Source organism: Vollenhovia emeryi, unplaced genomic scaffold (genome assembly GCF_000949405.1).
Source record: "Vollenhovia emeryi isolate VEMERY1.0 unplaced genomic scaffold, V.emery_V1.0 DF939192.1, whole genome shotgun sequence".
Classification (NCBI taxonomy): domain Eukaryota; kingdom Metazoa; phylum Arthropoda; class Insecta; order Hymenoptera; family Formicidae; genus Vollenhovia; species Vollenhovia emeryi.
In genome coordinates, this window is record NW_011967174.1 from 439,356 (window position 1) to 463,950 (window position 24,595).

Sequence of the window (24,595 nt, forward strand, 5' to 3'; positions counted from 1 at the left end):
AAAGAGACAAATTTTTAATACTTATTCCATAAAAATTTAATGCAAATAAATATAATACAAATAAATGTTTTATTGAAAGATCGCCTTTTCTAATTTAATTGTGGGATACATATCGATCCTGATTTATGACATCATTATTTATTAAAAAAACTTGGCGCTGCTAAACCAAATATTAATTGCGCTCTTCCTCTTTCCTTACAAAAGTGTTAAACTCTTTCTTTCTTTTGTGCATACGTGTGTGTATACGCGTTCGCGTGTGAATTATAAAATAGGGATTAAAGTTAATTGAAAGTTTAGATTGTATATTTCAGCGGTTTAGCAGCGCCAAATTTTTTTAATAAACAATGATGTTGTGAATCAGGATCGATATGTATCCCACAATTAAATTAGAAAAGGCGATCTTTTAATAAAATATTCATTTGTATTAAATTTATTTGCATTAAATTTTTATGGAATAAGTATTAAAAATTTATCTCATTAATATTATTATTTCCTTTATTTCTTTCGATAAAATTTTATGCTCGATTGTTATAAAATTTTAATATAAAAAATAATAAAGTACCTAGTTTGTATAAATATTCAGTTTAGTTGACGTCATTTGATGATATCATTACTTTTGTAAAGAAGATACTTTAGAGGGAGGGGGGAGAAAATAAAAAAAATTGTTTTAATAAAAGGTATCCAGATAATTAAATTATATAAATCTTGATTGAATGACGTACATTAATACTGAAGAATGTGTATTTGATTTATCTAAACTCGCGCGCACACACAAAGCTCTTTCTCAATTAATTACTGATTGGTAATTACTGATTTTAATTAATTACTGATTGGTACTCGCGAGTGGTGTGCACTTAAGTGCAAGGCAATTGCCAAGGCAATTGCAAGACAATAGCCAAGGCAATTGCCAATTCCTGCCTTAAACACTCGTACTGATCCAGAAGGTATATGCAGACAAACCGGAACTTTTGAAAACATTAAAATACAATCAGTAAAGGTCAGTTGGTCCAAGAAACCTTGAAAGATGAACATATAAGAAGCCCATGTCCACAACCAAATAGAAACATTCGTCGGAAGAGTCAATCTAGACGTTCAGTGAATCTTACAGTTTGCGTATTCAGCCTTATAGGATTTGAATTATCTACAACTGAAGAATGCACGCTCCGTAAGTCATCTTTTCGTTACATTTTTATTAATTTTACTGTATGTCCGTTTGTAATAACAATATATCCCTGTTTTAAACGCATAAAATATTTAATATACACAAACTCAATATGGAATTTATATAAAGATAATTTCAAACAAGAAAAACATCTACTTTCTGAGTTAACAAGTATATACAAGTGAAGAAATATTCTATTGTAGAACCTCTACACACAGTTAAACCGACCGAGAGAATTGTGTGTAGCGTTTGCATGTAAGCGAGCAGCCGTGTATGTATGTACGTACACGGCTGCTCGCTTGTATGCGTTATGCCCTCTCCGACCACAGCGTGCTGCAAAAGTGGCGGAGTCTGCATCGCTGCAGTGCAGAGTATGAATAAGTTGTCTTAGTAATACCGTAACATGTTGCTTTTAAAACCACAGTGCTGCAGTTGAAAAAGCCATGGAGAAACCAAGAATCTATATCGAAGGTAACGACATACAAAAAAGTCATGTATTATCTGTAATTGAAGAGTATAGCGAAAATTTAATGAATGTACATGGAAAGTGTCTGGAAATTGGTTGCGGTCCCGGAGATATAACAAAAGACATTTTGTTGCCGTCTCTTGGCTCAAGTGCACACATAATTGGTAAAAGAATAATAAAATATAGAACTATAGAAAATCAAGACTATAATTGAGTAATAAGTAATTATTTTATTGCATCATTGCGTTTCATGAAGGCGTGGATATTTCCGAGCCCATGGTCAAATACGCGAATGAAAAATATGGTGATGAAAAACGGCTCCAATTCGAGGTACTGGATATTGAAACGAAAAATTTACCTAAAAAATATATTTCTGAATTCGATCATATATTTTCGTTTCACACTTTGCACTGGTGCAGTGACATTCGGTAAGCAAGTATTATATACAATATTTAAGAAAAAGTATATTTCTACTTTTTTCATAAACGAGCTTTATTACTAAACTTTTTAAGCAAGTGTAAATTCTTTTCTTTAAAACATATTGCACATGAGTGTGCATCACTCTTAGGATAGAACAATTAAACAAATTTACGTACACGGTATTATTTTACATTTAGCACATATTTGTTTTTGCTTATGAATAAATTTATCATTTTACACATATATTTTAAAAATGTATATAGTTTTTAAAATTAATTATCTTTATTTACTTTATTTAACAGACACGTTCTTAAAAACATTTATCAAATGCTACAACCCAATGGATTCGCATTTTTGCAAATAGTAGCAGCTCAAGATTATTTGGACATTATGGGGAAGTTGATACGAGACATCCGCTTTGCACAATATGTACCGGTAAATATATTATTAAATTACAAATATTAATATTTGATTTGTATTTCATTTTATATTTTTATTTTTTTACTTATTTTGTTACTTTGTAACAATCTTACTATAAATTATTATGTTTACCTTTTTGTAGGAGCACATAAGAAACATTTTACCGTATCAAGAATTCAATAATACGCGTAAAGGATTCAAAGAATTACTTCAAAGTGAAGGCTTTACTGTTCACCATTGCAGTCTTCGGAATGAAGTGGATTTTGAAGAAAAAGCAGAACCGTTTATAGGTAAGTCAAATTGAAAATAAGCAAAAAGTAATTTTACGTTAAGGGATTATTAATTCCGTTAAAGAATTTCCTTTATATCACTTTTTTTTATTAAAACTATAATATTAGCTATGTTAAAAACATCAACATTTTTGTAATTCTGTATACGTTAATTTTAAACTTGTGCATAACATGTATGTTATTTAAAAGGCACGCTGTTATCCATCACGCATTTTCTCCAAGATATGCCGCAAGATCTGGTGGAACAATTCAAGCATGAAATTACATATGAATATAAGAAAAAAAATAATTATAAAACAATATATAACAATAAGGAACGTACAATACATGTAGTCAAAGTATTACTAATTTATGCACAAAAGATATAGTATGTAATTAATAGAAAATTACTTAAACTTATATCGTCGAATGATAAATCGTAAAATAATAAATTTGGAAAATTATAGAATCCTTGTGTGTAGCACCGTATTAGCACTTATAATTAATAATTTGTTATACATCTCCCATCCATTCGCATATAAAATGTGTGCGGGTGCGTATTTGTGAATTTCTTAAACAATGTTTAATAAAAAATTGCAAACAATTATAATATAATACACATAGTTTGATTTTATTTCATACAGCGAATTTTATTTCATCAGACATTTTCAATTAATTGTCTCACATTGTCTTACATACAATTAATAATTATTTAGTTTTGCGTGAAGAGGTACAGTGTCTCAGTATTGCGATCAATTTGAGCGACACGTTGTAAGAATCCAATTACGTTTTACATCACGGAATTGTTCACCTAATATGTAGAAGTTTAGGGAAACATCTATTCACTTCAACGATTAATAGCGTGGGCACTCTATAACTTGTTTAATGGAATGGGTTTCTTTTGTGACTTGCTGTGTGTGCTAGTCCCTTTCTAAAAAAGAGATGTTACCAGCGCGAATGTTAATATCGAACAGTTTAGGCCTCTTTTCCGCGATGCTGAGTGGTTTTCTCGAAGCACGGTGTGATTCACTTCTCTTTTAGATTCGTCTCATGTTTCAGCTTGCATGTGAATTTTGACAGTTGTGCAAAAATATACTTAATCAAAAAACGTGAACGAGTTTCAACTCAACTAATGTCTGTCGTTGATTGGCTGCCTACTTTATTATCCGCTATTAGTTAGTTATAAACTATTTTCAGATTTATGTATTTATAAAAATTAACATAATTTGTATATAAATAAATACAAAAAGATCACATTAATTAGAAATATTAATAATAAAATGTTGACCTAAAAATTAATAAAAGACATAATTTGTATATAATTGAAAAAAAGATCGCATTAATTAGAACATATTAATAATTAAAATGTTGACCTCAAGATTTAGAAAAGCATTTTACAAAGTTTTTTACAAAATCAGACGTAGGTAATATTTCAATTAATATATTTAATGTGTAATTTTTTGTTTGTTAACTATACGTATATATACATGTAACAATTTTATATACATTCCATAATATACATAAGACAATATAATTAATTTGAATTAATTAATAAAACGTATCAATTTAAATATAGAATTGAAACTGTGATTACATTGTTGATAAAATAGCACTAATAATATTCTTGTTGCAGGTATGAACAAGGCAAAAATTCCCAAAATTGATGGTCGCGATATGTGGCCAGCGTTAGTATCCGAAAGATTTAGTCTTAGACAAGAGGTGCTAATAAACATCGATGATATCGCTGGCTACTCAGCTATTCGTCGTGGTAATTTCAAATATGTGGACGGTGAAACGCAGTTGCGTTCCAACTGGATAGGTGACTCCGGAAAATCACCTAACGAAAATCGACCGTCGTACGATCCTGAAAAAGTGCTACATAGCAAAGCCGGAATTGCTATCGCTCAGATAACTAACGCGCGAATATCAGAGCGGAAAAGAAGAAATGTTATAGAAAGATTAGAAGAGAATATACTGACTTCTCACAAGATTCTACAATTAAGGCATCAGGCTGAAATCCATTGCAACGTGACGGAACAGGAAAAGGTAAATATAAAAATTAATACAGGAATTTAGAAAAGCATTAAAGTTTAATCATAAAAAATTATTAATCGCATTGTATCTCGGTATTTAAGTGTTTCATAGCTGTTAATTTCTTTAAGAAGTCTGTTTAAGATCTTATCTTAAACAATATTGATAAAAGCATCCGCTTTTTCAGAACTTTGAATTTAATATAAATAATAGAAAATGTTCTAAATGAAATATTCACATGTACAAAAGATATGCCATAAACACATGTTACGACTTAATTAGCAACAATAAAATACAGATTTTCGCAATTTTTAATTACAATCAAATTCGAAAGTACTGCTTTTAAGATATTTAAAAAACTGGCTTTTTATACCAAATAATTTCTCCAAATTTATAACTATTTGTAATTTTTAAAATAATTTTTCAATTTAAAAAATATTACAAACTAAAAATGTCATTTGTTTCTTATAAATTCCCTGCAATCTGTTGAAATCCCCATGTCTCTTCAACGTTCAAAATGATCCTTGCGAGATGATCAACATCATCGAACAAAAACCTGAGATTGCAACAAGTTTAGAAGTGGCTCTATTAAAATATAGATTAACTATGGTACCACCGAGCAACGAAAAACTAGATCCGCGGGCGAATCCAATATACTGGAACAATACTTGGAGTTGCTGGTGTGATTCATTACTTTTGAATTAAACTAACAGTACCGTGACCATCACATATTTGAATGTGTTCATCATGATCGTTTTTATCGCTTGCATGATCTTGATTACTGCAGGTATTTCTTTCGGATGTAAATTATACCGTTCTAAAAGATAATGTATTACCATACAGTACAGAAAGCTATTAGAAATTTTTCAAAATCATCTCAACCTTTCACATTTTATGTAAAACAATTCTGAAAAAATTCTACAATATAAAATATTACAACAGAAATATTTTTTAAACCTTTAACATAAAGATTATTTTTCGTGAATGTCGCGAAAAGAGCGAAATGATTTTGGAAAATGTTAATAATTTTTTTAATACAATAATTATATGTATTAGTGTATGTGTATATATGTGAATATGTTTGCATATTTTTTCAAGGAACACTGCAATATGACAAAGATAAGTAAGTTCATAAATTTACATTTAAATTAAAGCGTTATTGAGTTGTACATATTTATATTATACATGTATGTATTTAGGGAACGATTGCAACAAAAGCTACAAATGACATCGACAGAATCATTTTTAATACTCCGGTTTTGCCTTTTTAAATTGAAAGTTTTTTGTATTTTTGACTTATCTTCATTGAGTTCATGATATAAAAAATTAAAATAATAGACTTCAAATTTTACAATATCAATCTATGTATATTGTAAAATGAATACTTTGCAAATGAAAATTATATTAATATAATGTATTGGTTATTAGTTATTTTTTTTATATCTCCTACGATGGGCAGCTGATAAGCAATGTGCCAAAAGTGACGCCGCGTTTCATTAATTTAATAAATATACAAATATTTATTGAAATTAATCCGTAATTTTATCACAAACTATTTTATGTAATTGTAATTTAAGGAATATTATATAAAACACAGCATTATACATTTGCTTTATATTACAATTCATAATACAGTTAAGCATTCTTCTATCCATTTTATTAATTACTGAATCTTTTCTCTTCCTCCTTTGTACAAAATTTATGGAAATAGAACGATTAAACGATTCACAATTATCACGAATTACTTCTGCATTATCTGTGATTTGTCTTCTACGGCTTTTCTTCGATGTATAATAAACAATAATATGATATTACAATTAACAATATGATATTAAATTATATCAAGCCGGAAGACAATCGTGGATACTTTACGAAATATATGATTATTAAATTAATAAACTAACAAAATAAGACTTTAATAAACATGTTTATATTCAATAACACAATGATGAAACTCCAACATCCTGTAACATATATCTCATTGCAAATGCTTTATTATACATAATTTAGTCACCGAATAAAAAAAGCAAAATATTATTATATATTATCTAATATCTTAGATTTTATCTTATATTCCATGCTTATTTGCTGTACAACGTTATAATACATGTAAAGTCTGCTTCTCGTATTCTCCTCTTTTTCCGAGGAGAGGAGAGGAGAGAGCAACTTTTTCAGAGAAAATACACTATTATAGTTATATTCTGTACATGTATATATGTAATTTCAAAAATATTTCTTTTGACGTTCTTCCATCACTCAGAATACTCTCACAAAACTATTCTTTATAACCGTGCCAGCATGTGATTTACGTCTGAAAAATACGACAGGCTGTTTCAATATTAGTTAACTGCAGGAATAAGTCTTGGCAGTTGGCACTTGGCAGGAATGTCTCCAGAAGGCAAAAGCGATGGCCATTTTATTCCCGCTATTCGTTCATCACATGTGTACTACCTTTGGTGTGCTAAATAATACAAAACTATTTTTAGCATTTTCATTATTTTATGAGATTTAAGAATCTAGAAAACAAAGATTTACAAAACGATGAATATCAGTAATCAATTAAATTAAAAACAGTAGACCAATAATTTGGAAAAATAAAAATCTAGTCGATTAATGATTTGCAATTCTAGAAATCATAAAATTATCAACAACATAAAGTTAAACTTCTGTAAGTAAGCAAATATATATAACAAATCTATAAAATTAAAGAAAAATCACACTTAAGATTCTATAAAATAAATGAGCCTCGGAAAAAGAAATATTAAATTGTAGAATAGAAAACTTTTTTTACTTACCTCTTGCCCCACAACCAATTCAAAAGAACACTCGACTGGCTCTGAACGTCTCGAGCTGTGAACATCAATTTATATCGTCAGTACGCAATTTTAAATGTTTAAAATTATATGTTTTACTGATTATTCTACTACTAATCAAATAATACCTACAGAGTGTATAATTAGCGTTGACGAGTCTTGCAGCTGCTTCGGGTGGCAATGTGTTTAAAACATCTCTATGGGCTAATAAAGACATTTGTTGATTATGTCTTAACTCTCGTTCGTCCTTCAATCGTACATCCTTTGCATGGCTGACTGAATGTAACTGCGACAATCTAAAGGGAGAACAACTAGCTTATATCAAGCTGCAAGCAATACGCAAAAGGCGAGGTATTTAGGACATTGTTTTCAAACAAGCAAGTATTTTTCGTTCTTCAACATGTGAACTTTACAGGATATTTAAATAGACAACCTACGAAGCACTTCAAGTTTTGGCTGATAAAATAATGAAACTTCTGACTAGATTACGAGATCTTAAATTAAAGCTCCATTTACACCAACGGATGAGTAATATCATACATCAGCAACTAGGACGAAGAAAAGGCAAGTTGATTAGTTTGAGGAAAAGCTTTGACTTTGTTTTGATCAAGAAAAAGAAGACTCCGCAAATTCGTTAAATTTTTTCTTCAAATATACTACATACTAAAAATACTTATATCGCACATTTAACATTTATAAGTGTTGAATTCTCAATCTACGATAGCATTAAATATTATTTTATATTGGAATTCAGGGATTATGTTTAGCGCTAAGTATAAAATATAAACAGCCAACTTTTTCTGTAGTTTAACTATACTATAAGACTACGTCTAGAAAGTAGTAAATCTGTAGTTTCTAGATTATAAAAACAAGTTTTCCTTACTTCAGAGCAAGAGCTTCCTTGTCCTCAATCGGAGTATCGATAGCTTCCTTTGCGATCTCGACTGGTCCCTCGGACTTTGAAGGCGAAGGTTGTTCCACGACAGGTTCTATTATCGCATGAGAAGCCGATGACGAGTCTTTCATTGGGCTTGCTTCGGCGCTGCCCACTCTTCTGAGTTCTTCATTCACCCGGATCGCATTAGATAATCGCAATTGCAATGTATCGCGCTCCTCGAGCAGCTGCATCAATTCGTGAGTCAGCTCCTCGCATCGGACATCTCTTTGATGAAGCATATATAGTGCGAGATCCAACTCACTGGAAACGGTCTCCCTATTGTCGACCTTTTCAACAGTTTCCAAGCTTTTCGACGACGCAGCTTCGACGGGTACTTCTTTCTTCAAAGCGTGTTGTATCAAAGCGTGCTCCGAAACCTTTTGCGCCAGCAATTCCTTCAGCCTGTTCACTTCTGTATCACTAGCTGCCAATGTTTGTCTCAACTCATCCAATTGTTTCTCCTCTTCCGCAGACAATGCCAAGAGCTCGTCTATTCGCGCTTCTTTTTCACGGATCTGCACCTTCAAGTTGTGAAGTTCGGTGTCTTTGGTGATGCTCAGCTCAGCCAGTCTTCTTTCCTTCTCCGCCAGATCGTCGATCGTATGCATCAACTCGTTCTCCTTTTGTTGCAACTTACTGCCCCGATCATTCGCAGTCGTACGTAATTGTTCAAATTGTGCTTTCAGATTCTCCATATCACTGTCCTTCAATCGAAGTTCCTCCAGTAACTTATGATTCTCCTCCGATAATTGTTGCTTTATCTCACCGATGTCCGATTCTTTCTTTTGCAATTCCCTATTCAGGAATTCTTCAGCGTTGATACGGATTTGCTCTTTCTCCGAAGTTAACTTCTCAATCGCGTTTCTGCTCTCTTCGGAGAGCCTCTCGTAATCTTTAAGAAGCAGAGTCTGCTCTTGTAACTCCGCGATAGTCGACTTTAACGTTTGTACTTCTTGCTCCTTGCCATACAATTCTCCCATCAATCTCTGTACGGTCTCGCGTAGCTCGAAGTCATCCGATTGCGGCTCCATACTGGCCTGAAGACACAATTGCGAGTCTTTCTCGGCTATGATGTATTTCAATTCGTTAATCTCTTGTTGCTTCGCGTGCAATTCATTCTGCAACCGAACAATTTCCTCCTGTTCGTGCGCAGATCTTCGGTCTCTGGAGACTAAACTAGCTTCCTCCTTAGAAATGTGCTCCTGAGTTTGCTCGTTGATGCGTTGCGTCAGAAGGTTTACTTGCTGCTGCTTCTCCGTCAAGCTCTCTGTAGTTGCTCGCAGGGAAGCCTCCAGAGTAGCCTTCTCATTATACAGACAATTAATTCTGTCTTGCATTTGCTGGATGATTGTGGGATACGTGTTCTCGCTCAAAACGTATTTCAAATGCTCCAATTCCTGCTGCTTAGCTTCCATCTGCGCCTTCAGTTCATTTATTGTACTTTGCAGCTCTAAGTCGTCGTCGCGGCCCATTCTAGCATTCGAAAGATCATCGATCACCTGAGAATTCTGCTCGTTGCGCAATCTCTCCAGTTCAGCTCGTTTGTCGTTCAGCTCCTGATTCGTCATCTCCAATAAAGAATCCTTGTCACTCATCTTGGTCTTGATTCCTTCCAAATCGTTCTCCTTAGCACATAATTGCGTGCTCACGTAATGCAACTGCTCGGTTTTCTCTCGTAGATCATGTTTCAAAGCATCAATTTGATCTTTGTTACTTTCTAATTGAGCTTGATACATTTCCGTCTCCTTGTCGTATTGCGATAAAATCGATTCGTTCTCCGATTTTAGAACTTGAACTTCTTGTTCCAAGTCGTGAATACGTGAGCTGCACTCTTGCAGATCAACAGAAGCTGCCTCCATTGCAGTCAGTCGATTCTGCAGGCGTTGAATATCCGCTAAGCATCTCTCTACTTCTGCCGCGAGTTTCGTTTTCTCTTCCTCGTATTGTATCAGTTCCTGTTGCTTTTCTCGCAATTTTTCATTCATTAAATTCATATCAGTTTGAGTAGTTCCTATTATTGAATTTCGCTCTGTTAAATCCTCCTTCAAATATGCAATTTGTTGCTGTTGCGTCTCCAATTTAGTCGCGCAATCTTGCAGCTTCAAGGTGTATTCATCGACTATCGATTGCAATACATTCAGCTTCTCCGTTAAATCGCGCAATGCCTTATCCTTTCCTTCGATCTCAATCGCGTGCTTCTGGACTAATTCTTGGGTAGCCTCGCTAACAATAGTATTTACTGTCTCCACACTTCTTTGCTGTATCAGCTCGTGCTCCTTATCGCTAAACGCTTGCTTCAAAGCTCCTAGATCTTGTTTCCTCTCGTCTAGCTCTTTAGTCAAGTTTTGTATTTCCAATTGTAGCGTCGCTTCGGCTTGCTGTCTTTCCACGTATTGAACTTGAAGCTCTTGCTTCAATTCAGCAACTTCTTGGACTCTGGCGTTAAGCAATTCCGTGACTTCCATCAGAGACGCATTGACGGCCGAAAGTTTTTCTTCCGAGCTTATCAAAGTATTGTCTTCCAAAACATTTTTCTCTTCCAAAGCTCTCTGCAGATGAACTATCTCCATTTCTAATCTTTCTACCTTCTCCGCAAATTCAATCTTGAGGAAATCGCTATTCTGCCGCATTGCTGTCACTTGATCATTCGCGTCTATTAGACTTTGCTCATACTGTCTCCTGAGAATGTCATATTCTTCCTTGCTTTTATTTAAACTGCTTTGAAGCTGCGCATTTTGGTTACTCAAAGTGTCTAATTTTTCTACAAGCTCATCAGAGTTATTGTTACCTTTCGGCTCCAAATTCGCCATCGCCGTTTTTTGTTCTTCCAAAAAGTGCTGTAGTTGTTCGTTTTCAGCTGCAAGCGCTTCTAACTCGTCCTTCAAATCATCTATCTCCTCCTTGTATTTCTTTGATATTACTTCCAAGTCATCGTTAGGTTCCACTGATCTTTTCTGGGGCTGACCATGTGCGACAGATTTATCGATCTCAGAAGATGTCGGATCACTTTGACCTTTGTGTTGCGAAGAAGCAGTATCTTCTATACCAGTCGCATTTTCCTCTAATCGCCATTCTAAAGATTGTATCTTATTACCTAGTTCCTTATTCTGAATGCGCAATACTTCAACTTCCATGTCTTGTCTCTCTTTCATTTCCATATATCTGTCATTAGCCGATACTAATACATCAAGTCGTTTCAGTAAAGCCTCCTTCTCAGCAACGACATTTTTCTTTTCCTCCTTAATTTCATTAAGAGCTTTTTCCAAATTGGCTATTTGCGCCTTCAGCTCCTCCTCGATTGCCGTATCTAAGTTAAAGAAGCTGTCAGTCTGCTTTTGCGTTTTTAATTGTTGCTGTAAGCCCTCTATCTGCACTTTATATTCTTTCAATTTCTTTACCAATTTACCGCTCTTCACTTGCGCCGCTTTGTTTTCTTCAGCGATCCCAGCGTTCTGCGATTCTAAATCTTTGATTCTACTTTGCAACTCTTCTACTTTCGCACGTAATTGCATTTCAGCGCTCAATGTCATTGTGCTGAGATGTTGACTACTGACAGCCGATTGGACATTCTCCGCATTCCAGCCCCAGGGTTCTTCGTCGATATTAAGGTTTTCAGAAGCGCTATCCCAACCCGAACCGATGTCCAACTGAATCTCCTGCGGTATTTCTTGTTCGATAGGCGCATGTGCCGATTGTACAGATTCATGTTGGCTAATTGATTCTTCGACAACCACAGGAACTTGTTCTAATTCTTGTTCAACGATCGATTTTTCCATAAAAGAACGTTCCTTCAAATTGTCCCCATGTATCTTCGATTCCTGGATATTCTGTTTCGAATCCTCCAAAGCTTGCGTAAGATTTGCAATAAGTATTTGGGCCTGATCTCTCTCTCGCGAAACATTCTCTAACTCAATCTGCAGATTACGCTGACTCCCAAGCGATTCCTTCAATTCATCCAAGGATCGTGTCAGATCATTCACTTGCAGTTGCAGCAAGTCTCTTTCTGCAATGGTTGCAAAGATACGTTGTTCCCACTCTTGTATCAAATCATTATTACTAGCGTTTCTCACTTCTGTTTCCAGATTATTAATCTGAAGTTTGTACGATTCGATTTGCTGATCTCGTTCCGTTGTTAATGCTTCTACAATATCTTTCATAGAAGTCATCTCTGTTCTCATCGCAGTGATTTCTGTGTCCTTGTGTGAGATTTCTGTTCGCAGACCGGCTTCTGCATCCGTATGTTGTTGCGAACTCATTTGTTGATTTATAATATTTATGTCGGCAGTCAACAAATCTATCTGTGCATTTTTGTCAGTTACTAATTGCTGTAATCTCTGTGACTCGGCTTCAACAGTATAATATTGTTCCTGTAACGTTTTCAAATCATTCATCTGACGAATTACATTATCCAATTCCGCATTCAATGAATCCACCTGCGCGTTCTTCTCAGAAAGAAGACTCTCTGTCTTCTTCAATTTGCTTTGCGAATCTTCAAATTGATCCCGTAACTCTTGGACACGCAATTTCTCATCTTCGATATTATTGAGTAAAAGATCCATTTTTCTCATATGTTCAGAACACTGACTCTGTTGCTCGCTTAATAAACTCTGCAATTGTTCTATTTCCTTTTTAGTGTCCGAAGCGACAGCTGAGTCGAAAATCTTCGCCGAGTCGAGCGATTGTGAAACATCTTGCGTCTGCTGTTGCTGATTTTCGGCAATAGAAGTTTCAACTTCTTCGGGAATTTCCACTTTGCACTCGGCGTTCTTGTGATTGTACTTTTCCAACTCAGCCTCTAATTCCGACACTTTCCGATCGCTCGCAGCTATTTCCGTTTTCAAAGAATCGATCTCCTGTTGTAGCGTATTCGTTTGGTCCATCAGTGATTGATTAAAGCGCGCCTGAGCAGTTTGCATCATCATATCGTTGTGCCTCTGAGACTCATCGTGAAGTAACACGATATTGCCGTACGAATTGGCCCATTCATTATTCAGATTTTCAATTTCCGCTTGGCGCTCTTGTAGACGCGCCTCTAACGCTTGCACCAAATTCTGACATTGCTCTGAATGATCGCAATGCTGCGTAATCCGTGTGTCGTCCTCTCTCAATTCACTCTGTTCCGGCACCTGTGCAGTTACCGCCACAGACGCCATAGTTGCAATCTCTTTTTGTAACTGTTCAATTAGCACACGTCGCTCTTCCGATTTCTTCTCGGCGTTTTCCAGTTTCTCATCGATCTGCGTTTGTTTGGACATCAAGAGGCCATTCTCTGCCTTCAGATTCTTTATTGTAGCAAGCTGTTCAACATACTCAGTCTCCATTACTTGCATGCGCACGCTCAATTCTCGCGCCTGTTCCTTCACCTCGTCCAGAATTGCCTGTTTTTGTTCGTCCTCCTTGCTCACAGTTTGCTTGTAAAACTCGTATTCTTCAGCAACGTTCTCTTTCGCTGTTTTCTCCGTCGTCACGTCGAGAGAGAGACGTTCCATCTCTGCGCGCTGCTTCTCGATTTCCTCGTCCATCTCCGCAACGTGTTCCATTAACATCGCAATTTTTTCTTTCAAACTAATCGACTCCTTCTCAAATTTCTCTGAATTTGCAAGAATCTCGACAGTATTATTTTTCGCCTGCAACAACTTCTCCTCCAAATCATGGATCTTGTTGTCCTTCTCCCGCATAGAACTCTCCACTTCTTGTATCCGCTTGTTTTTAACTCCCTTCTCATCTTTCTCCGTCGTCCACTTCTCCTCCAATTCAGCGACACGCGCTTCAAGCTCCTGGCATGCTATCTTCTTTTTGTTAAACGTTGCCACAATCTTTTTCATCTTTTCAGACTGCGTCTGTAGCTTAGACTCTGATTCTGAAAGTTTTTGTTCCAAGTCAGCAACTTTGCCCTCCAAGATGGTTGTCTCTTCCGTGACGTTTTTACCGAGCAACTCGTTCTGTTCCAACTCAGCCTTCATAGCTTCGTTTTCCAGTGTTTTTTCGATTAATTCCTTCATAATATCTTCTAATCTTTGAGCCGACATCGTCATATCCTCCTGATGCTTAGTTTTAAGCCGTTCCATTTGCTTGTATTCGTTTGTCAACTCCAATTGCACTTTTTCGGCATATGTAGTTTGATTGTCCAAAATCGCTTGCAGTTCCCAAGTTCGCTTTTCAGCTTCAGTCTTGTCGTTCTTGACTTCTTCAATTTGTGTGTCCAATTCTCCCTTAACTGAAAGCAAACTCTGGATTTCCTCTTCTTTCTTAATCAATTCATTTTTAATGCTCTCGTCACGCATTAACATATCCCCAATTTTTTGTGCCAACTCATTATTTTCTCTCAAGGCTTCTTCATATTTATTCTCTAATTCAATGTAATTTGTTTCTTTATTTTGCAAATTCTCCAAAATTTCCTTAAATTCTGCCGCAGGCTTAGATTGCTCTAATGCTTCAGTAATTTTGCTAATATTATCTTTCAGAGTATGAACTTCTTCTTCCTTCTCCTTTATTGTATCATTAAGTCTCGCAATCTCTCCTAATGATGACGATAAAGCAGTCTCGTTTTCTTTAAGCTTGATCAAATAGTTATTCAACTCATCCTGTAAATTGTCTATAGTAATCATTCCATTTTGCAACTGCGCATATTTGTTATGCAATTCTTGATCTCTCTTTTCAATCTCAGCTTTCAAATCCGTAATTTCATGTTCTTTTGCAGTTACACTCGCCATTTCATCTTGTAATCTTGTTTCAAGAGAGCCTATAGTACCTTGAAGACGCTCTTGTAAAGTACCAGTTGCCACGTCCTTCTCTTTTATCACTTCTAACAGTTCCTTGTTATCATTCTCTAATATCTTCAAAGTTTCTTCTATTGATTCTTTCGCTTGCTCCAATGCTTGCATCTTCTCTTGCATGTCATCATATTTGAATTTCCATTCTTCTGCGGTAACGAACATGTCTTTCAATTCACGTTCTACGCTCTCCAGTTTTACGCCTGATGCTTCGTACTCCAGCAACTGATTGGCTTTTTTCTGCAATTCTGTTTCCATGCTCTCCAATTTCATGTTCATCTCCTCTATTTGATTCTTGTACTCCACAATTAATACCTTACTATTCTCTAATTCCTTCTCTAAGGATGCTACAATTACAGTTTGTGACTCCTGACAAACAACCTCCTCCGCCTTTCGCATCTCTGAAATTTCGTCGGACGATTTCTGTAAGAAAATGCTAAGTTGCTCATGCAACTGCTTCTCGCGAGCGACGTTCTCCTTCTCCTGATTCAATTTCTCCAATTTATCAATTAGTTCCAATCTTTCTTTGGAGAAATCATCGCTGGTCATGTGTTCCACTTTTCGATTCAATTCTTCTTTTTCTTGAGTAATTTTAATTAAATCTTCTGTTTGGTTATTGATACGCTCTTCGAGCTGTACGATTGTCATTGTCATCTGCGCATTTTCTTTCTCCAATGTCGCGAGTTTAGATTTTGCATCATCAGTTTCGCACGATGTTACGTTAACCGAGTGTTCCATCGATTTTTTCCGCAATTGCACCAGTTCCTTTTCAAGAACCTGTTGCCTCTCTACTAAGGCGTTAATTTGATCAGCAGATTCTATCACTTGGATTGACATTTGAGAAGTATGAGACAATTCCATTTGAAGACGTTCTTCCAATTTCGTACGATTGATAACTAACTCAGTATTTTCCGCAGTCAACATTGCTATACGATCTTGTAACCTGTTGTTTTCCTCCGTGAGATCCTCTATCTGCGGTTTGAGCTGAGAAATCTCTCCCATCAAATTATCATTTCCTTCGGTGAGCGTCTCAATCTGTAATCGCAAACTACTGTCATCTTTAAGTGTCTCTAAACTATGATCAATCTTAGAGTCCAGTTGAGCGCTGCTTTCTATTTGACTCAATCGCTCTTCCAGTTTTGTTAGCTTGATAACAAGTTCGTTATTCTCTTGAGTAAGTAGTTCAATCTTCGTTGGGCTATCATTATGTTCCGGGATACGCTCAAAAGATTCCGTAGAACCCGTGTCGGACGATCCCTTCTCTTCGATTCTACTCAATTTCACAGTTAGGTCGCTGTTCTCCTGCGTCAGTTGCTCGATTTTCTTTATCAATTCGCTGCGATCCGTGTCGTTTATAGTCTCAAAAGATTCTGTGGAACCAGCATGCGAGCCATCCTTCTCCTCCAACTTCGATAACTTGAGCGTTAATTCATTATTCTTCTGCTCCAAATCCTCAATCTTCTTCAACAAATCGTTTCTATCGTTCATCTGAATGGCTTCGAAAGATTCCGTCGAACCAGTATCCGAAGCACCTTTCTCTTCTATTTTGTTTAACTTGCTGTATAATTCTGAATTTTCCTGCGTTAGAGCATCCAGCTTTTTCAAGAGCTCATGATGTTCAATCTCGAGTTTACTCTCGCTCTGTTCTTTGTGTGCCGTTTCCAGTTGCTCCTCCAGTTCAACAACCTTCATCTCTGCGGCCACTCTGAGATTCTCCGACTCCGCGTTCTCAGCTTCAAAAGCCAAGATCTCCTGCCTCACCGTGTAAAGTTCTGAAAGAGGGTAAGCAAGCTGTACAGATTTATTTCATTAAATTAAAAACGTGTTGATTCTTAATATTCAATAACATATAGAATTAGAAGTGCAATTATTAACACTGTTACACACAGTAATTAATAATCTATCAAGAGAAGCACAAAATAACTCGTAATTTATAGCTCATTAAAATGAATGACACAATTATATGTTTAAACGATTACTTGAAGCATCAACACACAAAAACACATCTTATTCAATGTGATAAATTACCTTGTGTTAAATCTAACTTTTGGTTCTCTAAGATGGCTATTGCATCAATATGCATCTGTATCTCTTTTGTCTGAGATGAAACCTTACTTTCCAGGTCAGCAACACGTTCCTGCCAATCTCCTGCTGAGGCTGTGCAGATCGTACAATTTGCCGATAATGTACATGCAATTTCATTTTCGTTCATAATAAGCTTAGAACAAGCAAGTTATTAGTTGTAGCAAAATTTTCTGACGAAATCCATTTTTATACAATTATTTAATATCTGTTTCAAAAGGTGACAAACCATCAGTAGATTCTTATTCTTAAAACAATATATTGTGCAATTTATTCTTCAATATTAGCATTATTTCAAAAAATCTCAAATATTGAACAAAATTGAATAGATTAAAAAATATTTTTTACACACATGTATACGACAATATTAAACAGTCGTATATATCATCTTTATGTATATATATTTCCATATCTTTATTTAAATTTTCAGTCAAAACCACAAATCTACTGATAGTAGGCATTATTTGAAACATTTTTTATATTTAGAATAAGATAATTTTTCTCTATATTTTTTTATTTAAAGCGTCAGAAAAGCGAGGAATTACACATTTCATTCAATTTGTTATATATTAACTGTTAGCATCATCAGCATACGCCAATCAAATCAATTGTATACCAATCAAAAATTACGTACAAAATATTTTCAATCATCGTCCACTTTAATATGAAAGCGTCCAATAGCAATAGCAAAATAAGTATCGCAAAAAATTCAAAATATTGTTATTACAATTCATGCAATTAATCATTTATCTCGTGTAACATAAGAAAACATATACGGGATAAGTATTAAGAATAAATCTATTTCTATGAATAAGTGCGTAGCAAACTTTGACAAGTAAAGTAGGTACCATGTTACGCTTGATTATCAAGAGATACTTCAGATATCATTGATTAGTATTCTTCGTAAATGTTTCGATAATTGAGGCGTATAAAACAAGTGAAGAGATTCCATCACCAGAAAACATTGAAAAATATTATTTTCCACTCTAAGTGCTCGTAAACAAAAATCGCGCAATTAATATTTCACTAACTGTATTTTACATTTGTAAAATTAATATCAATTATTACTACAGTTTATTCATATACTGCAGTATTTAGAGCTTCGTTTAAAAATATATACATAAAATTATAACGATTAGGACGAATACTTCTCATTCATGGGGGAAACAGGGCTGAAAAACAGGCTGTCTCGATAAAAAATATTAACACAGATTGCATTAAAAATCCGATAATATAACTAGGACAATGGAAACGTCGGCGATAAAACGATTGTCCTGGTTCCTACCTTTAAGCTCGTCAAAGTCTACCAGACTCAGCTGAAGGTTACCTTTCTCCTCCTCCAATAATGCCACTTGATTGCCCAATCTAACGAGTTCTGCATTCGTATCGGATACCTAATAGAAAATACATATTTTCATAGACACAGAAAAGATATCCTGATTGATTTGATGCCCATAATGCAATATTCAATTACATTTCTAATTAAATATTCAGCAAAGTTAGTCTACACAAAATAAAGTAGAATATAAAAATTTATATATACATTCTAATCATCAAATAAAAGAAACGAGAACGCCATTTTTTATTCTAATTATAATATAAAATTGTAAATATTAAATTTTAAAAATAATATCTCAAAGTTCTTACCATTTTGAAGTTTTCCAGTTGCTTCTGTAAATTTCTTACTTTGCTTCTGTGTTGAGCTTTTAATTTGATCATACTTTTATTTAAATCTTCCAATTCCTTTGTCAATTTTATTAACATATCTTCTTTAGGTACCACTTGCTCAGCTGACAATCTCGCTGCGATATCGTTTTTCTCCATTTCGAGTTCGTGCACTTGCTTTTCGAGATCGATAATCTTGTTGAAATGCTCTTCGTTCTTGGATGACAATTCAGCTACTTGCTTCTGCAGCTCAGTCTTCGATTCTTCTTCCAGCAATTTATTTGATTGTTTAAGTTCCTCTATCAAATTTTCGAGTTCTGCTATTCTGTTGTCTTTTTCGACAATTGCATCATTACCGTGAACCAATTTACTGGCAATAATCTTATCCTGCAATTCGGCATTATTTTTCTGCAATTCATATTTCTCATCTAGAAGCTGTCGATTGTTCTGTTCCAATTTCTCTATTCTAAATTGTAAATCCTCGACTGCCGGAGTTGTTACTATACCGGCGCCAGATTCTAGTTGAAATATTCTCTCTTTGGCTTCCGCCAATTTTATTTCATACTGTTTCAACTGTTGAAGAAGATGATCGCTCTTCAATTTTAATGACGATTCGACGAGAACAAAATTTTCCTGCATTGATTTCATCGCGTCTTTAGTCTCCGCTAAAGTGTCCATAGTGGAACGCGAGAAGTCCGCACTTGCTGATTCAGCTATTTTCTGTTCTTTAAGTTGTTCTTCAAATCTACAAAGAATAAATAATTAGAAAAACATGGAATCTTATTAAAATGTTGTTTCACATAAGAAACAAGAATTACATGCAATATTAACATTCAAAATACTTCATTATCTTTACATTTAAAATACTTTACTAATCAAATCATGTTAACTAATAAAACCTAAATATAATATTAACTAATAATAACCAAATAATATTCTCTTTGCAATTATGAGTATGGAAATATTATTATTCTTATTCAAATATCAAAGTCTATTTTCAAATTAGTTTGAAATAAATGTTATAACATGATAAATATAAATAATACATTACCAAAAAATGTATTACCTATTGACTGTATGCTCCAATTCTGATATCCTGTTATCTCGTTCTTGTAGCTGTTGCAGTAAACTGGTATTTTTATTTTTCAGAGACGTTTCAATCAAGATAAAATTTTCTTGCATCGTTCGCATTTCATCTTTCGTATCTTCGAGAGTGTCCAACGTCGTTTTACCCTTCTTGGAAAGATCCGCGGACATAAGAGTAACCGCTTTCGTTTTAGAATCAATAACAGAATCCTTCTCTTTTAAATTTTCTCGAAGATCCAGGATAGTAGCCTCCAGCTCGACGATTTTGCTATTTAACTCCGTGATCTTCTGTTCTTTTTCTTGAATGTTTTGAAGTTGAATTGGCGTCATCACCTTAAATTAGAAAATTATAACATAAATTTTATCGCAATTGCAAAGTTTTCAAGATAAATTGCCTATCGATTATTCTTTGCGGTACATTCATTAAAATTATTAAAGAAAATTATTTAGAAAAAAAATGATATGTTAATAGAACTGATACAGAACTCACATCCGAAGTGATAACAAGAGGCCTAATTGGTGTGTTAGCTAGTTGATCCTTGTGTTCTGCCGCTGTTTCATCCAATTGTTGTCTGATGGCTTCCACTTTCTCTTCTACCGCTCGTTTTGTTTCTGTCAATTCTTTGCTACGTTGCTCGAACACTTTCCTGTTTTCCGCCAATTTTCGTTGAAGTAAAGAAGACTTTGCTTTTGGGGTTTTTGCTTGACTAATGTCATCAATTGTATCATCTGTTACATCCTGTGCTGCAGATTCAGTCTTATGTGAATGCATTGTGTCTTTAGATGATGAAGCTCCTTCTTTACTACGACGTGATAACTTGGCCCTGGATTTGATCTTTGACAATCTTCGCGCATATTCCTAGATAAACAATCATCGATATATAACACATTTTTCTTTCCTAATAACTATTAAACAAGATGCTACTGTTTGATATTATTTAACTAATTATTGAACAGAAATTTAATCTTCCAATCAAATTTCTGTTAAATTTCCTTAATTTTAAGCAATTTTTATTCGCCAATAACTCTAAGATAATGTATAAAAATTAAATAAAAAACAGTAAAATTTCTATTTCAGAAGGCGAGACCTCTGAAAGATCTTAATTGCTTTAACAATTGACATTACCTGGACCTCCTCCTCTTTTCTCTTTAAACTCTGCTGATTCCTCATCATGATTTCCTTGAGGGATTCCAATTGATTTTTATTCTGCTCGCATGTCTCCTTCGTGTGTACCACAGCCTCAGGAGGACCGCCTTCCATCGCGCCTGGCGATTCCTCAGACGCGCTCCACATTATGCACTGCACACATAGAAGCAACACAAACCACTGCATTATTTGTCTTCGAACAAAACTATGAATACATTCCGGCGAAGAACGGCTGGTAAAGTCAATGGCAGTGAAAGTTTGTCTAATGTGACAAAATAGAGCATCACCCACTGCTCCCATTTTCCAATCTAATTGGATAGGATCTAGACTGAGGTAAACTAATTGCATTAAGTCTCGACGCAGATCAGACTTTTCACATTCCTCCTTATTTCTACCCGATATTCAGTCCGGGCAACATCATGTACCTTTTCTCCATATCTTTCCCTTTATTTTAAGAGTGTCAACATATAATAGTATTATAGAAGAACTGTAAGTATTTTCTATTTATATATTAATAACATTTGTTAACTATGTGATTAAATCTCATATAATTCTGCTGATGGATTAATTATATGTATACATATAACGTTTTCAAAATTGTCCCTTCTTATTTCTCTTATTGTCTATTGTATTAATGTTAATTTCATTCACAAATTGAAATTCACAATTTCATTACTTTAAAAATACTAAACTTTTGTTAAAGTTTTAAAGATTATTAGTTTTCTACAGTTTCTTATCTTTATTGACCGCTCAATGTCGACCGCGGGAAAATAAGCAGAAAATATTTATGCTGATCATGCCAACTGCATAAAAAAGATAAAAACTCAAAACCAAACAGATAAAGCTCAAATAAATGATGCCAAATCAAATCTTTTTTCTTCAAGAACTAGAATATTTATTGCAACACAAATGCATTTTCTTCATTTTGAAGTAATGAAGTAAACATCACTCATCTATTCTTGGATAATACGAGAGCTCGGAATTAAAATTTGTTTTATCGTCTAAAGTTCATTCTTCTTCATGTGGAAAATAAAATCGCATAGAATACCATTACTGTTAAATCCACGATGCTGGAACTTGGCTCAAGTTCTTATCCTTCAGCTTTTAGGGAATAGCCGCAAGTTGATTGACTACACATTTCTCGAAACTAGAACTTGGATCAAGTTCTAGCATTGTGGACACAGGCCTTAATATATTACTTTTCATAATATGTATACTGTTTCTTTATAGAGACGGAAGAAAGGCTGATACAAGCACAGGAAGGAGTTAAGTGACCAAGGTGTTTTGATATATACAATACAATGTCAAATCTCCTAAAGTAAGTAAAGCCTTGTGTCCACGACACAAGAAATGTATCCAAGTTCTAGTTCCGAGAAATGTGCAGCCAATCAACTAGCATCTTTTACTGAATAGCTGCAAGTTGACCAGCTACACATTCCTCGGTACCAGAACTTGGAGCGACTTGGACACAGTTCTTCAATCGTGGACATTAGGTGTAAGACCAACATCAATCTCGTGTATCGAGGAACAGCGAAGAAGAGAAGGTACCACGAAACAGCAGTTTGACGCAGGCAAGTCTGCAAAGCGTGCATATCAGTTTCGTCAATTCCACTGGCACAATCTTCTAGCGAAGCTTGCAGTAACGCGCACCAAATGCACGCCGAGGCTTGTACAGAGTCTACTCTTACATCTATGGTCATCTCAGGTACATGTCCAAAAACTATTTAGCCAAAAACAAGGATCCGTACGAACGCTATACAGCGGGTCAATTCTGTATCTTATGCCCGGTCTACAATGAGTCGTTAGTCGTTGGTCAGAAGTCGCAACTACACGTTGATCCTTTTTCCCTTTCAGAGTGGAAGAAAAAGGACTGACGTACAGTTTCTGGCTTCTGACTGACGACTCGTTGTAGACCGAGCCTCACACTACAGCGACAATGCTAAAAGCGAGTAGCTTTAGCTCTTTCTGACCATCCTCTTGGAGACGAAGCTTTTGACAAAAGCTCACTTTTAACATTGTTATTTCTCGCTACATTGCAAGACACAGAATTGGCCTCGGGGTCGCGGGGCGCGTACGCGCGCACAGCCGCGGTTCCCGCGCGGATCGGAAATACGTGTAACGTAGAACTGCGCCCGGTTGTCCGGAACGGACGTGTCGGCTTCGGCGACACGTAGCAAAGTGACGTAATCCACGTGCGGGAGGCGCACGTGAGGGAGACGCGCGCGCGACCGCGTCGTGCCTCGAGAGCCGGGGAACCGCGGGAACCCGGCTGGGCGGGCGCGTCCGCGACGAGAGGCCGGGGAACGAGTAGCTTCCGCGCGCGCCTCTTACGTACCTTCTGTTTGGCGTCGCGCGAGCTGTCAGGAGGGCAACACGTCGCCGCTCATAATTAGGTCGCTCCGTCGCCGAACGCGCGGTGGTCCCTCGGCGCAGCGAGTGGCGGCGGCGCGTCAGAGGCGCATAACACACGGCGAGAGGGTCCGCGACCGGGGATACCCGTTAAGTCGAGCGCCCACGGGGGAAACTCTACGTGAACCCGCGACGAGGCCGATCCGACATCATCGTCGTCGTGCCATATCCTCACGGCCGGAAGTAGCCGGCAGCGCCGCGAGAAGCGGCAGGCTCGACGGCGGGCAAGGGAGATCTCTTCTTTACCATCCGCCGGCTGTTGGGCTCGACGGTCGGTAAAGAAGATATCTCTTCTCCGCTTCTTCGCCGGTGAGGGCGCCGGATTCGCTAGAAAATCGGATTCTCCCGGTGGACTCGCGCGCGTGCCAACAACTTCCGCTTCAACCCCCGGAACTGCTCGTCCCGATTTTCGCGCTCTTCTCGAGAACATCGTGTCGTTCGCCGAGGTACAAAAGCGATAAACGGTCCGTCGGATTATAGCCGCGGGGAATTGCCCTTGACCGTTTTCGCGCCGTCGAGCATGGCGCTCTGGTTACGAATTGTTAGGAGGAAAGTAACGGGGATGGGTTTTTCCTCGAGCGCGGAACCAGCGAACGTCTACGAGCCCGAATATTAATTTCGTGGTTCGCACATCGCGGGATTCTATTTGCCGTCGGGAGACACGGCGTATCTGTACGCGACCCGCGTTTAGATCGTCGAATCTCGATAACAGCTCCCTGACCGAAAATGAAGATCGGAGCGTAAGGCAAGTGGAGACTGACGGGAAAGTAAATAAAACCCCTGGAAAGCGCAGATTGAAACAGCGAAACGTAAAAGAAGCGCCAGCTACTTCAAATGCTCCTTTTACATTTCGCTGTTTCAATTTACGCCTCCTAGGAGTTTTATTTACTTTTCTGTCAGGGAAATCTACAAGTT

The 24,595-nt window shown here is 36.2% G+C and overlaps 2 protein-coding genes across 6 annotated transcripts; one reads left to right on the forward strand and one right to left on the reverse strand.

Annotated features, from left to right (window-relative positions):
* Positions 1–981: 981 nt before the first annotated feature.
* Positions 982–5,691, forward strand: LOC105562248 (the record flags this gene model as incomplete). Its single annotated transcript, XM_012012939.1, has 8 exons — positions 982–1,165; positions 1,587–1,633; positions 1,711–1,792; positions 1,885–2,056; positions 2,351–2,483; positions 2,611–2,758; positions 4,371–4,783; positions 5,368–5,691. Coding segments are annotated over 8 exons (1,266 nt in total), but the record flags the coding sequence as incomplete, so codon positions are not given.
* Positions 5,692–6,408: 717 nt separating this feature from the next.
* Positions 6,409–23,863, reverse strand: LOC105562253 (sporulation-specific protein 15). Of its 5 annotated transcripts, none has more exons than XM_012012954.1 (11): positions 23,607–23,863; positions 21,251–21,424; positions 20,615–20,983; positions 20,105–20,457; positions 19,021–19,783; positions 18,701–18,767; positions 17,320–17,448; positions 8,465–17,063; positions 7,714–7,877; positions 7,564–7,618; positions 6,409–7,229 (listed from the first exon to the last, which is right to left on the reverse strand). In XM_012012954.1, the coding sequence occupies exons 2-11, from the start codon at positions 21,416–21,418 to the stop codon at positions 7,205–7,207; spliced, it is 10,692 nt and encodes a 3,563-aa protein (XP_011868344.1). In that variant the 5' UTR covers positions 21,419–21,424; positions 23,607–23,863; the 3' UTR covers positions 6,409–7,204. The 5 variants fall into 5 exon arrangements, with proteins under 5 accessions (XP_011868344.1, XP_011868342.1, XP_011868343.1 ...); XM_012012952.1 differs by having other exon boundaries at positions 18,659–18,767; XM_012012953.1 differs by lacking the exon at positions 23,607–23,863 and adding an exon at positions 22,820–22,899 and having other exon boundaries at positions 18,659–18,767.
* Between the last annotated feature and the right edge of the window lie 732 nt (positions 23,864–24,595).

Coding starts and splice junctions, on each gene's coding strand:
- LOC105562253 (XM_012012952.1), bottom strand. CDS start 21,418: ATGTGGAGCGCGTCTGAGGAATCGCCAGGCGCGATGGAAGGCGGTCCT. Junction 20,458..20,614: donor CTCTTGTTATCACTTCGGAT/GTGAGTTCTGTA, acceptor TTCTAATTTAAG/GTGATGACGCCAATTCAACT. Junction 17,064..17,319: donor AAAGTTAGATTTAACACAAG/GTAATTTATCAC, acceptor ACCCTCTTTCAG/AACTTTACACGGTGAGGCAG.